Source organism: Peromyscus maniculatus, chromosome 1 (assembly GCF_049852395.1).
Source record: "Peromyscus maniculatus bairdii isolate BWxNUB_F1_BW_parent chromosome 1, HU_Pman_BW_mat_3.1, whole genome shotgun sequence".
NCBI lineage: Eukaryota > Metazoa > Chordata > Mammalia > Rodentia > Cricetidae > Peromyscus > Peromyscus maniculatus.
Genome location: NC_134852.1, coordinates 176,830,584 through 176,846,023, shown reverse-complemented (window position 1 = coordinate 176,846,023; position 15,440 = coordinate 176,830,584). Strand labels below are relative to the sequence as shown.

General features: G+C 43.4%; 1 protein-coding gene across 1 annotated transcript in view; it reads left to right on the top strand.

Annotated features, from left to right (window-relative positions):
- Positions 1 to 15,440, top strand: part of Pgm5 (phosphoglucomutase 5) — a 174,437-nt gene that overhangs the window by 43,122 nt on the left and 115,875 nt on the right. The window contains exon 6 of the mRNA XM_006977640.4: positions 372 to 526. Within this exon, the coding sequence (XP_006977702.1) occupies positions 372 to 526 (155 nt within the window). The remainder of the gene's footprint in view (positions 1 to 371; positions 527 to 15,440) is intronic.

The window sequence follows — 15,440 nt, the reverse complement described above, 5'->3', positions numbered from 1 at the left end:
TTATTTCTTTAAAAAACAGTCAGGCAATCAGTTTTCATTTATCGCTGGCTCTGTTGAAAACACAACATTAAAAAACCCCAGCTATTTCCCAGTTACTACAGCTCTGCAGTCTGTGCGGGGGGGGGGGGGGGGGGGGAAGGCCATGGATGCACGAAGTAGCTGGGCACACATCTCAACAGGTGGGGCGCATTCCAGCTGTGTCAAGATTCTGGGGCCCCGGGGAATTTATACGGTTTCCCATGCTTCCTTTGGCCTATTCAAATTGTTTTAGGTTGTGTAAACGGCAGGAAAGTGGCTTGTGCTGATGATGGGAACTGGGTATGAAGACCAGATGCTTCTCCCTGATAATTTTCACACATTCCTTCCCACAGGACCGTTATATGATCCTTGGCCAAAATGGCTTCTTTGTGAGTCCCTCAGATTCCCTGGCCATCATCGCCGCCAACCTCTCTTGCATTCCGTATTTCCGTCAAATGGGCGTTCGAGGGTTCGGGAGAAGTATGCCAACCAGCATGGCTCTGGACAGGTAAGCATGTTACTGTGACTCACCAGGTGGTAGACCTCTGATACCAAGGCCTCTTTGTTGGTCGCTGGTACTACCAGGTGACAGCCTGGGGACTTAGGGATCTGCTGTGGTGTAGCCTGTCAGAATCAGGTGGCCTGAGCTGGAGCCTTCTTTCTTATTTGATCTCTAAGTCTTACTTCTCTTGTCTGTAATATGGGGATGCTAATATTGTCAGTATCATCCTTACATAGACTGTGGTGAGGTATGGATGAGGTCCTGCTTTCTATCACCTCAGATGCTTGCTTGTTCCAAAAGTCACATACGTAGAATCCTCTACTCTGGGCTTCTTTGTTGTTGGCTTGGTATATTTAATATTTTTTTTTGTTCATCCATATGCATTTCATTGAAACATAGTAATATCTCATAAATGGGTAGTCCTCCTGAATCTGAAGGTTATATATAAGTAAAATGAACAGAGCATGGAGTTTGAGGTCAGATTCTGTTATATACAGAGCTTAGCTTTTATTTTCATCAAGAGGGTAAAAGCAGGGATGCTGCACGACAGGTTGTTGTAAGAATGAAATGATGGTGTGCGTAGAGCTCCAGGAGGCTTGCTCTGGAGGCCCTTGACAGTGGCACCTGGATTTGATCAAACCCAGAGCTCTGGACATGCTAGGGATGCGCTCTGCTGCCCAGCTACGTTCCTGTCCATGCATCTGATGTTTTCAAACAGTGTTCATTACTATAGGAGTGGAACATGTGCCCTGCAGAAAGTTAGAAAACGGGCAAATGAGAAGACAGAAATTATCACACCATCCCCAGAGTTACCCATGGTCATAGGTAAATTTATACCTGTGCTGAGTCTTGTTCTGTGTATGTATTGTATAGATATAATTAAGATATGTAAAATAGTATATACAATATCTATGCATGATGCATAGTACTAAAAAGACCAGAAGGTTCAGACTGCTGTAACCTGCTTTTTAAAAAAAAACAATTTATAATCTTCAATTTTCTATTAGTAAGTTTTTCTTTATTGTCTGAAACCAACATGACATTTAGATCACTCCTGAACATCCCCCAAACACTTTGAAGGTTTGTTTTCCTGAAGTAAAATCCTATCCAAAACCATACACTGGGTCTGGTTATGTCCTGTGGCCTTTCTTTATCACAATCCTTGCCCTTTGGTAGTGATTTTGGAGAGATCTGGTCAGTTGTCCTATAGAATTCCACCTTCTAGATTGTGTGGCTATTTTCTTGTAGTGTTATTTGCTTAATCATTCATAAAGTAAAAGTTATATACCGTGAAATGTGTTAGCTTGAGAGTTCTACTCAATGAGTTTGGAAAGTGTAAGCATGCATTTAACCACCAGTCATATGAAGGTGTGGGTTATTCCCATAACTCCCTCAACTCCCCCACCTCTTCCTGTACCTGCAGCCATCACCATAATTTATATCAGTTGAAGCCTTCCTGGTTCAGACTAGACACAGGTGGGATCCTTTGCAGCGCCATCCTCCCTTATTTTGATTTATCCTTATTATTGCATATGTCAGAAGTACATCTCTCCTTATTATGTAGTGTATTATTAATATATGAGAATATCACTATTTTTTTCCAGTTTCTCATTGATAGACATCTGGGCTCTCTGCAGCTGGTAGCTATTTAAAGGTTTTGTTGTTGACACATTTCAATTACTCCTGGGCAAATATCTAAGAATAAATGTTGATTTTTAGGGTAGGTGTACATCCAAGAAGCTGACAAATGGTTTTCTATCTTACACTTCTCTCAACAATGTAGGGGCTTGTGTTTGCTTCATATTCTCACCAATATTTGGAGGTTAGGACAGACTCTTAACTTAAGTCATGCTATTGTGTGCTAGATATCATTTTATCATTGCTTAAATTTCACCATTCAATAACTGATGACTTTGAATTCATATGCTTATCAGCTACTTGTTACCTTCTTTCATTATATATTCATCCAAAAAGTATTTGCATGTACTTAAAGTTGGGTTATTGTGGGTTTTTTTTTGTTATTGATTTGTGGAGGATTTTTGTATTTGTTGGATCAATCTTTTGTCATATATAGCATTGCCTGTATTTTCCCTGCCTGTAGCTTGCTTCCTCCCTCTCTCTCTCTCTCTCTCTCTCTCTCTCTCTCTCTCTCTCTCTCTCTCTCTATCTCTCTCTCTCTCTCTTTCTGTCTATGTCTATGTCTATGTCTCTGCATATGGAGGTCAGAAGTCAACCTCACGTATCATTCCTCAGATGTTGGTCACATTTCAGTTTTGAGACAGGGTCTCTCACTGAACTGGAAATTGTCACATGGTCTAGGGATCCACATGTCTCTGCCTTCCTAGGGCTGGGATCACCAGTCTGCCACCGTACCCAGCTTTCTAACATGGATTTGGGGCATTAAATTCAAGGCAAACACTTTTCTGATTGAATTATCTCCAGTTTTCATTTTCTAATTAATGTCTTTTGATGGGCAGAGATTCGAAATTTTTATCAAATCCAGTTTACTAATTTTTTTTTGATGCTTCACTAATTACATTGTTACTACAACTGCTTTTGACTTGTGTGAGAAATGTTTCTTTACTCTTGTTGTGTGATACTGTTCCTGGGAGACATGAGCAAGCATCTACTCACCCCAGATAAGGACTAAAGACAGCTCCCAGTAAGGATACTACCGAAGTCCACCTTGGTGAAGCGGGTTTTATTGAGGTTGCTTGCAGGAATTTGGGGGAGGGGTTACGCACAGGAGCGGAAGTGACTCAAAGACAGCTGTATCACCAAAGCTCACCTAAGCGTGAGTGACAGCTCATGAAAGTTGGAACTCTGGAACACAATGCGCAGCCTGCAGGCAGCTCAATAGGCTGGGGAGTGCCCTTTTCAGCATCTCAAGGGGGTCTGAGCCTCTGTGGATATCGGGCTGGTCTGTTTCTCCCAGGTGACTTGGCTGGTCTGAGCTTCACCTAAGGAGCCTAGCTTATCTGAGAGTCTAATGACGGTCCTTATAGCTTATGTATGTGTGGGAAAGGAGGGACCTAGTGTGCCTGGTCAGTTTCAGGGACTTCCTGAAGCCATTCAGTTGCTTACTTCCTGAATCTTAATGAGATTCTCTCCAAGATGGATGGTACTCAGAGGTAATTGCTACTCAGCACTCTAGGGTAGAAAGGTATTTCCCCTGGGTTTTTCTTGTGAATAATTGCAGTCATAACATTTACATTTGTGCTTTCAATTTTCAGTTCATTTTAATGTGTGGCGTGAGGTAACAGTTGAGAATTATTTTTCCCCCCATGTTCAGCTACTCCAACTCTATTAATTGGAGGAATTTTTCTTTCCACTGACTAGTATTGACTAATCATGTGTATGTGGATCTATTTGGACTCTTCATCCTATTCTGTTTATTTTACTGGCCTTTACAAAGACACTGCACTGAAATCAGGTCAATCATCCAGTCATTTTCATTCTTTCTCTAGTTTGTACATATGTTTACTAGGCTTTCTCCATTACTACATACGGTTTAGAATTGATGTGTCAGTTCATACCAGAGCCGTTGGGACCTTTACTGAGATTCTGTTGAATCCACAAAACCATTTGAGGAGGATTCCATTTGAATAATATTGGATCTTCCAATCCATGGATGTATTTATAGATAGATTTTCTTCAATTTTGCTTACATATAAGCTTCCAAGTTTTTAATGCAGATGTCTCACAGTTTTTGTTAAATTTATTCCTGTTTCCACATTTTGATCATATTGTGAGTTTTTTTAAAAAGAATTTTATTATTTTTTATTTTTATTTATGTGTATGCATGTGTCTTTGTGAGTGAATGTCATATGGTGCAGGTGCCCCAGGAAAGGATCCTGGGCACTTTGCAGCTTATTTGATATTCCAGGATTCTACTTAAGCCCAATTTTATAATTTAGAGAGAATTTGCATATCTCTTCCTTACGTTGACAATAGTTTTGTGAGGACATTATGTCAGCATCCCTCTTTTCATATTAATGAACCAGTCTTCAGGAGAGTTAAGAGCCTTGTGCTGGGTCCCACAGCTACCTGGGAACTGGCAGGATCCGATCCTGTGTCTTTTGATACAGGTAACTATCACAGCTTCTCAGATCCAGAGAGTCTCAGCTGAAACCATTGAAAACATTGCCTAGCTCTCCTGTGAGGTAGCTGACAGAGACTGTTTGTCCTCTTTTCTTGTGGAAATGGCCCCCGTCGCTCTTGATTTCACTTCATCCACTTTCCCAAGAAAACCTCCGTTCAGTCAGAAGCCAGAGGCCTTGCCTAGAGATTCACAAAGGGCCTGTTCTGATACGTGAACGACCGTTTAAAAGGATTATTCATGCTTGCTGGTTGGGATTCAGAATTCTGTGGGGCTCTGACGTGCTGATTTGTTTTGGGTATTTGATCTGCTGGGTAGCTCCCTTGTGGATTCTCATGATGGACACTTTATAAGCCTCTTTCTTCCTGGTGAACAAATACAGCTTCCAAAGTCCGTCTTCTTTTGGTTTCCCAAATTACTTATTATTATTATTTTAAGTGAACGGAACCATAGGATTGTATCCGTAACTGCCAGGGTAACAGTTGAATGCTTGAGATATATCCAAAGGCCCACTGACTCCTGGTATTTCAGAATGGGTGGGCACCTTTGAAACTCATGAACTATTCAAACTTTCATTATTCACAGAATAAAACTGGTGTTTCCCAAAAAGAGACTTTCATTGTCTTTAATTTCTGTTCTTACAGTGTCACTAAAACAGATTGCATTTACCCCTGCATAATAATATTTCAGCTTTGAAAATGGCATTCTTTGGGGACTCTGTCATCTGAATGTGTCTGATTTGTGGCACAGTCGTTGATGAAAACACTCTGGTACAGATGATTGGAGAAGCAATGCAGATTCAAAGTATATTTGTGGCCCAAGGTCCATCTCCACCCACATGGAGGTATTAAATAATCCTTGGTGTCATCATTGTTCAGCAATATTTATGAAGCTCCCATCTGTGCTTGGGGCTGTGCCGAACTCTGTGCAAAGCAAGTCAAACATGCAGCCTCAAGCTTTACTCACTAGGGAGAGTTCCGCTCCTTTGAGACATCACTCCTTGAAGACATCCAAAGGACCCAGCTATGAGGAGTATGTTTTGACTACAAACAAGGCCACACAAGTCCATATGTGTAAACAGGATAGTGACACATTAGTAGCCTTCAATCTTTTCTTTACCTTTGGTGCCACTTGTAAATTTAGTATTTATTCACTACAGAATATTTTATAAGCACTTTTCTATGCCCTAGATGTGGTCCTGGCTGTGACAGAACTCACTATCTAACGGGAAAGGCGGAAAATAACACGTAAAGAAAAAAATATAGACACACAAATTGTAATATAAGGTGTGAGGATGTGAACTTGGCACAATAAAACTTGGTGAGGAGGGTGCATCTTGCTGAGAAAGGGTAGTTACAGAATGACTCTCTGAGGAGGTCACAGATAGGTCGTGGGCCATCAGAAACATGCAGCTGGGCCTGGCCATGAGGCTGGGATGAGAAGTCCCATCTAACACATATGCAAGTACTTACCCTGAGTCTGTGGTTTGCCGTGGTCTGCTGCCAATCCTCAGTCTAAAATACGGACTGTTGCTTATCTTGATCATGCTCAGCTGGTTCCTGGAATTCAGACAGTGTTAATCCTGCAAGTATGCAAGTCTCTACTGATGTATGGCGACCTTGACCCTTGCCATATCCACAGCTCTGTGCTGTTTTATCTCCTGCTTCAGCCATGATGTACATGGCAATGAGAAACAGTGATAGGAGTTAGGGCCTGATCACTCAGCTTCCATAGGTTGCTTTTGAAAAAGAATGATGAAAACATTTTGCCTCAGCAGATAAATATGGCCGTGTCTCCTATTCTGAGACAGCAGAGAGAAAAACTGGGAAAGCCTTTATCATAGGTTGCTATGAAACTCTTCTCACCCGTTAGGATGTGGGCAAGAATGAGACAGTGCCCTCAAAAGAGCTGCTCTTGAGGAGGACCCTGAGTTTGGTTCCTAGCAACCACATTGGTCAGTTCACAACTGGCTAGAACTCCAGCTCCAGGGAATCTGATGCCTCCTTCTGCTCTCCACTCATGTGAGCATACCTCCTTACAGACACACTTGCATACACATCATCAAAAATTCACCTTAAAAAAAAAAAAAGAGGCAACAAAGAGAATCTAATCGTCTGTGGAAGTTAAGGAAACCCCTTAAAAAAGAATAGGGAGACCAATATGACTAGCAGTAACAGATGAGCATCCCTTGGGACTGGAGGGTCAAGGGCAAGGGTCAGTGAAGTCCAGCACCATGGGCTTTGGAGCTGTGAAGCCAGCTGTCGGAGGGGGACTGAACTTGTAGGGAGGGAGAAATAAGGACCTCTGTCCCCTCCCCCTCAGTCTCCTGCTGGTGCCTCCTACTGACCAACCCAGAAGGGGCCTTTAGGAAGAAGAGCAGGACACTGAGGGAAATGGGGATCAAGGAATGGAAGGGGGCAACCAGAATATCATCAGGGCAGCTGACACATTAGCCATTCTGGACCTCTCAACTTGCTCACTGTGGTTCCAGTCTCTCTCCTTTAGGGGACCTCAGACTCAGATAAATTTGTCATACCCGTCATTTCATAACTGGCCTTTCCTTTTTTAAAATTGGCTTCTTACATAAACTAGGTTTCTGGTACTGGTGATCAAACTCAGGGCCTTGCACATGCTGGGCAAAGAAGTGTTGTTCTAGCCTGGAAGGCTTATTCCTTATCACTTAAAAAAATCCAGTATTTGTGCTTTCTCTAATTGACTGCTCCACCACAGACCACAGTGGTATGCTTGAGTGTCCCATTGCATTTCTGACTCAGTCTCTCCTTTCCAGTCTTGCGTTTACTGCTTCTGGTTCCCATCGCTTTCTTCTCAGGTTATTGCAATAATCGATAAACTGGACTCCTGCTCTTCATCTCATATTCTGGATTCTCCCAAGCACCTTATCCTAAAGCATAAAAATCACACCTCTCTCCTTCCTGAAAATTGGCTGGCAGCCTCTGATCCTGTACAAGGTGATCCCACCCACCCACCCACTGTTATGACATCTTCAGCCTTCTAGATATGTGCTGGCTTGAAGACTAAAGCAGGGTTTCAGAGGTTTCCAGTAACTCGAGGGTATGGCATTCTTTGTAGCTTCATCTTGGCTTGTGGAGGATGTGTTTGCTTAAATAACCTCCCCTCATTCTTCGAGACTTAAAATAGTTATCTACTGTAGAAAGTGATCTCGGGGCTGGAGAGATGGGTTAGTGATTTAGAAAGCCATCCTCTTGGTGACTGTGAAGAGTACAGAGATAACTGGACAGATAACAATGCTCAGCGTCTTGATGATGGTGGCATTTATACAGTAGTATAGACTTGCTAAGATCCATGGACCTATACAATTAAAATGAAGGAGGCGGGGGAGGAATCTTATATTTTGTAAGTTACACTTTAATAAGAGCAACAACACAATCAAACCCATTTGTGTAGAAGTGAAGAGTGTATTTCTTTAGAGCCTTCCTCTATGGCCAGCAGCAGGAACCATCACTTACTACTGTGGGTGACTCCCCTTATCATCATGGAGGTTTTCACACACCGAATTCCGAAAATGCTGGTTGGAGTCAGGAGACAGGAGAGACCTCTGGATTTGTTTTTCCTCTTTGTTCCACACCAGGACATATATATGTTACCAGCAATCTGGTCTCCTTTGACGAAGACTTACCTTTCAGTTAGAGCTGGAAGTTTTTAAGATTTGAAGATCAGTAGTCACATTTATTGACCACACCCTAAAAAAAAAAAGATAGAGGGAAGCCAGCCAGTGCTGTGTAACTCTGATGCATGTGCTTGGCATGTAGCACCACCTTTACATGAGAGAGCGAGGAATCCACCTTAGGCCCACCGCATTTTCCAGGACGTGAGAATGTTGTGACTTTTGTATATGCTTCTATTTTGAAATGCTTTTTTTGTAACTCTTATTAACAACAAAAAACTGGATGACTTTTAAGTTCTAACCTCCCAGGGTCATGGTAACCTGGGTTTGTCAAAGCGCTCAAATGCTTGCTAACTATTGGTTTCACTTGAGGGAAGAAGGAATGAGATGTGAGGGAGATGCACAGGGGAAATTGAGGCGCTGCTGGAATTGCTGCCTGCCCACCTGAAGGAAGAGGACAGTGTGACTGCATTTTTATCTGCAGTGAGCTCTGATGTAAGTATACGATTTGTCACACAAAGCCACGGAAATATTTGGAGCCGGTTGTAGTGTGGACATAGCATTTGTAGAAAATAGATGATGCTGAGAGGTTACATAACTTGTCCAGGGTCACATGACAAAGACGCCATCAAGGCTGTAACCCTCAGATTGTCTGCCTCCAATCTTGCTTCTTTACTATTCCTGCTGCTTGGAACAACAAAAGTTCTGTCTGTACCGTGACCGGGTGTCGCCTGTGTTGGTTGGCTTGGAGACCACTGTGCAGGAGAGACATATTGCCCGAATGGTGGTGGGAGACACCGGATACACATAAATACTTTGAACACAAAATGCCTTGTAATTTTGATCCTGGTTTTTGTTTGTTTGTTTTGAGCAAGCATTAGTCAAGCTTGGGAGGAGGCTGTTCCTGGCTTTAATTGAGACTTCCAGGAAAATATTGACAGGAGTTCAAGGTAAAGTTTGAATTTACACCGTCTTCCCAGCTGTAATATCAGCGTGAATGGCTGCCCCGAGGGTGTTGATCTGGTTTCAGCAGCTTGGCCAGGCTGCCTTCTGTGCAAGTGGGGTAAGCGGATAATATTTCTTCTCTCTGAGAGTTTTAAATCCAAGACAGACAACACCGGGGACCCAAAACATAAGTGGTATTGATTAAGTGCGATGAGTTTCTTCAGAAGGGAATGTGTTAGCAGTTGCATTTCAGATACCCATGCCTTAAAAAAAAAAGACCCTAGGCAGTCTCTGCCCGTGTACTCTGCACAGGTGAGGGTAGAGGCCAGGCCTGAGCATCCTTCATTGCATCTCAGATCTGGTGTCTACCTGAGGTGTGACTGTGTCACCTGGAATTACAGACTCTTCCAGAGTCCCCTGTCAGTAAATCCGATTGTATCAGTGGTTTCTATCCCAGCATTGAGGACAACTCTTTGGTGAGTTCAGGCCTGTATTTGAGACAGCAAGATCTCTATCCAGGACTCAGATTGTATCTGTCGGGGTCTGTGTAGAGAACAGGAGAGAAACTAGTTTAAGTGGGACCTAAATAGTTAAGCAGTGTTTGGCCCACACAAAGCCTAGGCTGGCCTCAGGTGAACCTTGACCCAGCAGCTCATTTGACCTGGTTAGTCCCCTTTCCGCTCTCTTGGAAGGTGTTTCTCGCTCACATTGTCAGGCTCCTTGCTCTCTCTCCCTAGGGCAGAGTTGATAAAGCAAATGTCTGCAGGATTTCGAAACCTCATACCCTGTGGCACTCTGCTTGTGAGTCCGAGAGACAAAGACACTGAACACATTTCCTTGAGTCTTGACCCTGGTTGGAGTTTTCACCCGGGCCCTAGACAGCAGGATGGGTGGACAGCCTTAAGCCTCTCCCCTCCGTAAGCAGAGCCAGGATGAAGGTCATTCCTTCTCAGACCAAATGATGACTAGTGGATACATTTGCTCTTTTTGCCCACTCAAAGTGGTAATTGCAGCGCCTTTGGGCTGTGAAGTCCTGAGTGTATTAGGGTATAGTTTCAGAAGGGAGTTCAGGGTCCCCTTCTTTTTATCTCCTTATGCCTCTACAAATCCTCTACTATGCTATTTACTGATAATGGTAGTGCTTACCAGTAACCTTTTTTTTTTTGGTCTTTGGTCTTTGGTTTTGTCAAGGCGGGGTCCATCTGTGCAGCCATCCATGACCTTTACATATTCACGGTCACACAGTGCTTGTCCTCTCCTACCCACCTGGACCCCATTCTTCCTCCCTCCCTCCTTCCTTCCTCTCCCTCCTTCCTCCATCTCCCCATCATCTCCTCTACTCTGCTGTCGTCTTCTTTCCTCACCTACCTTCAGTTTTTCACTTCTCAAAACAAACCAACAAACACAACATTTTCAGCCTTCCTTGCGTTCTTGGCCCACCGTTTGGTTCAGCACATTACTTCTGCCACTGATCTCCACCCTACGTTCTGTCTTCATCAAGCAAACTTCACACTACAACAAAATCAATGGGTATTTTAGAAGGCATTTGAGCAGATTCTGAGAGGGCTACCCATCCGAAGCTCAAGGGCAGACAAGGGAAGTGTTCTGAAATCATGGAGGCACAGCTTCCTAAAGATCTTTTATCTTTAAAGATCTTCTCTTGCCGGGCGGTGGTGGCGCACGCCTTTAATCCCAGCACTCGGGAGGCAGAGCCAGGCGGATCTCTGTGAGTTCGAGGCCAGCCTGGACTACCAAGTGAGTTCCAGGAAAAGGCGCAAAGCTACACAGAGAAACCCTGTCTCGAAAAACCTAAAAAAAAAAAAAAAAAAAAAAAAAGATCTTCTCTAGGGGTGGGAGGGGGAAGACAACACCATTTGAGAAGAGCAAGCATTTAGAGCTTTTTAGGGTATTTAGGCTTCCACAGAAACTGGGACGTGGTCTTCTCTGAGCAACTCTGAAATCTGTGTGTGGGTTTGAACTCTGACTCCGATGTTTCCTGGCTTGGTAACCTGATTCTTCTGGTCTTCTTTCCTAAACGAGAATGATGGGAGCACTCTCCTTCCTGAGCAGAAGATGGGGAAATACGTGACTTGCTTAGTTAGAGCAGTGTTGTCCACGGTAGGAGCTCAGGGAAGATGGGCAGTTACTATCAGTCTGTGTTCTGCAGACACCAGACTGAGGCATGCTGGATTAGTCTCACGATGGGTCTTCGGCTCTATATTGTGTTAGTTACTTTTTTCATTGCTATGAGCAAGTATCTGACAAGAAGCAACTGAAGACAAGAAGGGTCTGTCCTGGCTTACAGTTCAAGGGGATCATTCCATCACAGCGGGGAAGTCATGGTAAGAAGAGCAGGAGACAGGAGGTCACAAGGTATCTGTAGTCAGGCAGCAGAGTGAGAACAGGAAGCATGACTGGTCAGTAGAATCTCCACACTCACCTCAGTGACCCACTTCCTCTGGGGAGGCTCCACCTTCTAGGTATCACAACCTGCCCAAACAGTTCCATCAGCTGGAGGCCAAGTGTTCAAACACATGAACCTGTGGGAAACATTTCACACACTGTGGTGGCTCACAACCTTAATCCCAGCATTTGGGAGGCAGAGGCAGGTGGAGCTCTGTGAGCCTGGTCTACAGAGTGAGTTCCAGGACAGTCAGAGCTACAAAGAAAAAACCCTGTCTTGAGAAAGATTTAAAAAAAAAATACAATTCGCATTTAGGCCTTAGCCACTTAAAGCCTTTTAAGTGGCTTGACTCGGCTTGTATCTGTCATGTAGGTTGTGGGCCCTGTACCTGTCACCACACGGTGAGACTTTAGGACGACTGTCACGTGGCTTCACATTTCCACAGATGTTCTGCTTACCTGGTAGTTAATGGTTGTTGATTCTCTTTAGCTCTTCTTCATATGGATATCAGGCTTTTAGTTAGTGACCCAGGACTAGGTCTATTGCCCTTTGACCCATCTTCTAATTAACATCTTATGAAGTTGTGACAAATGAGAAATTCTATGTTCTTTGTCCCCTCTGTCAGGCACTTTCATAGACACATGTTGGACGCCACAAGACTATCTCTTTGGAAAATTTGGTTGGTGGGAGGATTTTTGTTGTTGTTTTGTTTTTCTTTTAAGACACATCTGTGTCTGTCTGTATGCCGGCCAAAATCCATTAAATCCCCTGAACATTTATCTCTCCCATTAATTGTGATGATAGGGTTTTGACTGTATCTCACAGACATCCCACTAAAACATGTGCGAACTGTGTACATACTGTAAGCATTTGCCCATTTCCTAATCTGGTCAGTAGTTCAGCCAAAAGCTACAAAAGTAAAATACGAGACACACCACTATGAACTGTTTTGTGATAAACTTGTTCACAGACAGATTTGTGAGAATGGATTTCTTTGTTACTCTGTAACAAACCTCAATTTATTGCTCTAGTAGTGTTTGTTTTCTCATTTTATATTAATGTTGCCCTTTCTCTGCTAAGCCACTAGTCAAGTCTTTTGATGCATTACAGACAGACTCAGGAGATGGAAGATGAAGTATTCAACCTCTCAGACAGGATTTCTTTACATGCATCTTATCAAATCAGGAGGGGCCAGGAGCACTGGAAACGTGAAAGCAGTGAGTTATTCAGTCAAGGTCTCAGAGATTTCTAGGGAAAACTCTCGTCTAATGACATTTTGGGGGCCATAGGCTGGGTTGTAGTTCTGATTGGACATAACTAAGTTGAGGTCACTGCATTATTACTATGACAAAATGCCCGGGGCATCTAATGTTATAAAGAGAAAAGGTTTGTTTAAATCAGTTTTGGAGGTTCAAGGGCAAGGCATGGCCTCAATTCTGGTGAAGATCCTCCCAGCTACAGTCACATCATGCCAGAAACATGTGTGAAAGTGCTAATGTTGGCATATAGGATGTTGGAGTGAGAGAGAGGCTGGGGGGCCTATACCACTTTATGAATATACCCTAAGTAGCCCAAATACCTGCTACTAGGCCCCACATCCCAATGGTTCTACCACCTTGGAGTCCAAGCTTTTCACCACATGGGCCCTCAACGGACACAGTTCGGTAGTGAAACTAGACTCAAGCTCTATCAGGAGAGTTAGCTACTGCCGCCCCTGCCACCCGGTCTTCATTCTCAGGGCTCGAGATGGTAAGAACTCCAACTACCATATTCATGTCTTAGTTAGGAACAGGGGAGGGTAAAGAAGGGCCAAGGATACATAGCTTTTAAGATGGCTCACAGACATGGACAGACACATATGATCAAGGCTCAGTGTCGAGAACTTTTGGGGTTGAGAAATGTACACATCATACTGAGTGATCCCATGCACACAGCGGAAGTTGGGTGTTCTTGTGAAGAAAGCAGGGGAGGATGGTCAGAGGGGGCACAGGGCAGTCTCTGTTGTAGTTTTCAACAGTGCCTTCAACCCTCTCTATAGAAAAGTGTGCTTGGTGGAGATATAAAATATCTGGGTTTTGCTCAAAAGTTTCTTTTAAAGAACCCCAGAGGATGACATAAACTATGATGTTGGCAGTACTAATAAAGATAATGATGAGAAGAAGAGGGAGGAAGGGAGGAGGAATACCTTCCAGAGGAAAGATTTCAGGTTATTAGGATGTAGTAATTCAGAGCCCAATGAATAAAGGGATAAATTTCTTCTTTCAAAAATAAGTAAGTTAATCCAAATGGGAAAAGTGCACCAAGAGAAAACTAGCCTGGCAGTAGTGAATGTCATGGCCTCAGGAAGCTAAAGGCTTTCAATTCCAACCAACAGAGACTGCCATCTGTTGTCTAATACTTTGTTTGTGTCTGCCTGCAGATCAGATCACAAAGATAGCCACTAGTTAAGCATAGAGGCCAGGCAGTGGTGGTACACACCTTTAATCCCAGCACTTGGGAGGCTCATGCCTTTGATCCCAGCATTTGGGAGGCTCTTGCCTTTAATCCCAGCACAATCAGGAGGTACAGACAGGAATATAAGGCAGGTGGAGACAGGATCTCAGACCGCTTTCAGTCTGAGGATCTGGAGAGGTAAGAAGTCATTGGTAGCTGCTCCTTTGCTTCTCTGATCTTTCAGGTTATTACCCTGATATTTAAATCCTGGTGTTTATTGATAAGACTAGTTAGGATCACACTTCAGCCATCCAGCGTCCTAGCTGTGGGGGAAAGTTACATTCTGCCTATTAAAACATGTAGAAGGGGCAGCCCCCGAGGGCAGTTGATGCTCTGCCAATACAATGTCCTGGTGGAGCCTGCTCTGTCATGCTCGGGTGTGATCTTTCATCAGGGGAGTTGTTCTTACAATAAAATACCCAAGGTACCAATGTTAGAAAGAGAAAAGGCTGGTTTAACTCATAGTTTTGGAGATGCAAAGGCGTGGCAGAGGCTCCAGCAGTGCTGGCTGTTACCCTGACATAGGACCTGGTCTTAGGGAAAGAAGGGGGACTGCTTTTTACTTACGTCACACCCAACTCCAACTGATACAACTCCAGTGAACCCCTACACCCAAGGCTCAGGGGAAATCACAGAAGAGAGGGTGGAAAGATTGTAAGAGTCAGAGGACCAGGATGACTCCTGTGAGATAGTGCCCTCTATATACCACAGGTCAGTGGTACTCATGAAATCTCAACAATGTGGATACCTGAATAAGATTAGCATAATGACAATACCAGTTGACATGCCAATATATGGACAGGGAAAATTGTATATTGTCCCACCCTTAGATAAGAGCAACTGGCGGTCAGTGCCTGGGAGAGAGGGAGGAGCAGTCTCCTTCAGGAAGAAGCTACCACATAGGTTGTCCAACCCCAAGTGGTCAACCTTGGACACATGTACATACAAGTTAAATGGACTCCATAGGTTATATATACATGTATGCATATATACACACATGTGCATATGTGTGTACATGTAACAATAATTTAAAAGAAGAGACGATGAACTTGGGAGGGGGAGTTAGAGAGGAGAGAGTGGCAGGAAACAGGAAAATCAATACTTATGTATGGCATTCTAAAAATATATTAAACAAACAAGCAAAAAGAATAAAAGCAGAAACCACAGAAATACATTCTGTGAAATTCTCGAAAATTAATAAAAATATTATATTAAAGAAAAAAAATCCAGGAAAACAAAACAAAACAAAAAACATCTCTGAAGCCCCCCTCTGTGGAGCTGACCCTGCTCTTCCCAGGGAAGTGACACCTTGTTAAAGTCCCATGACTGCTGA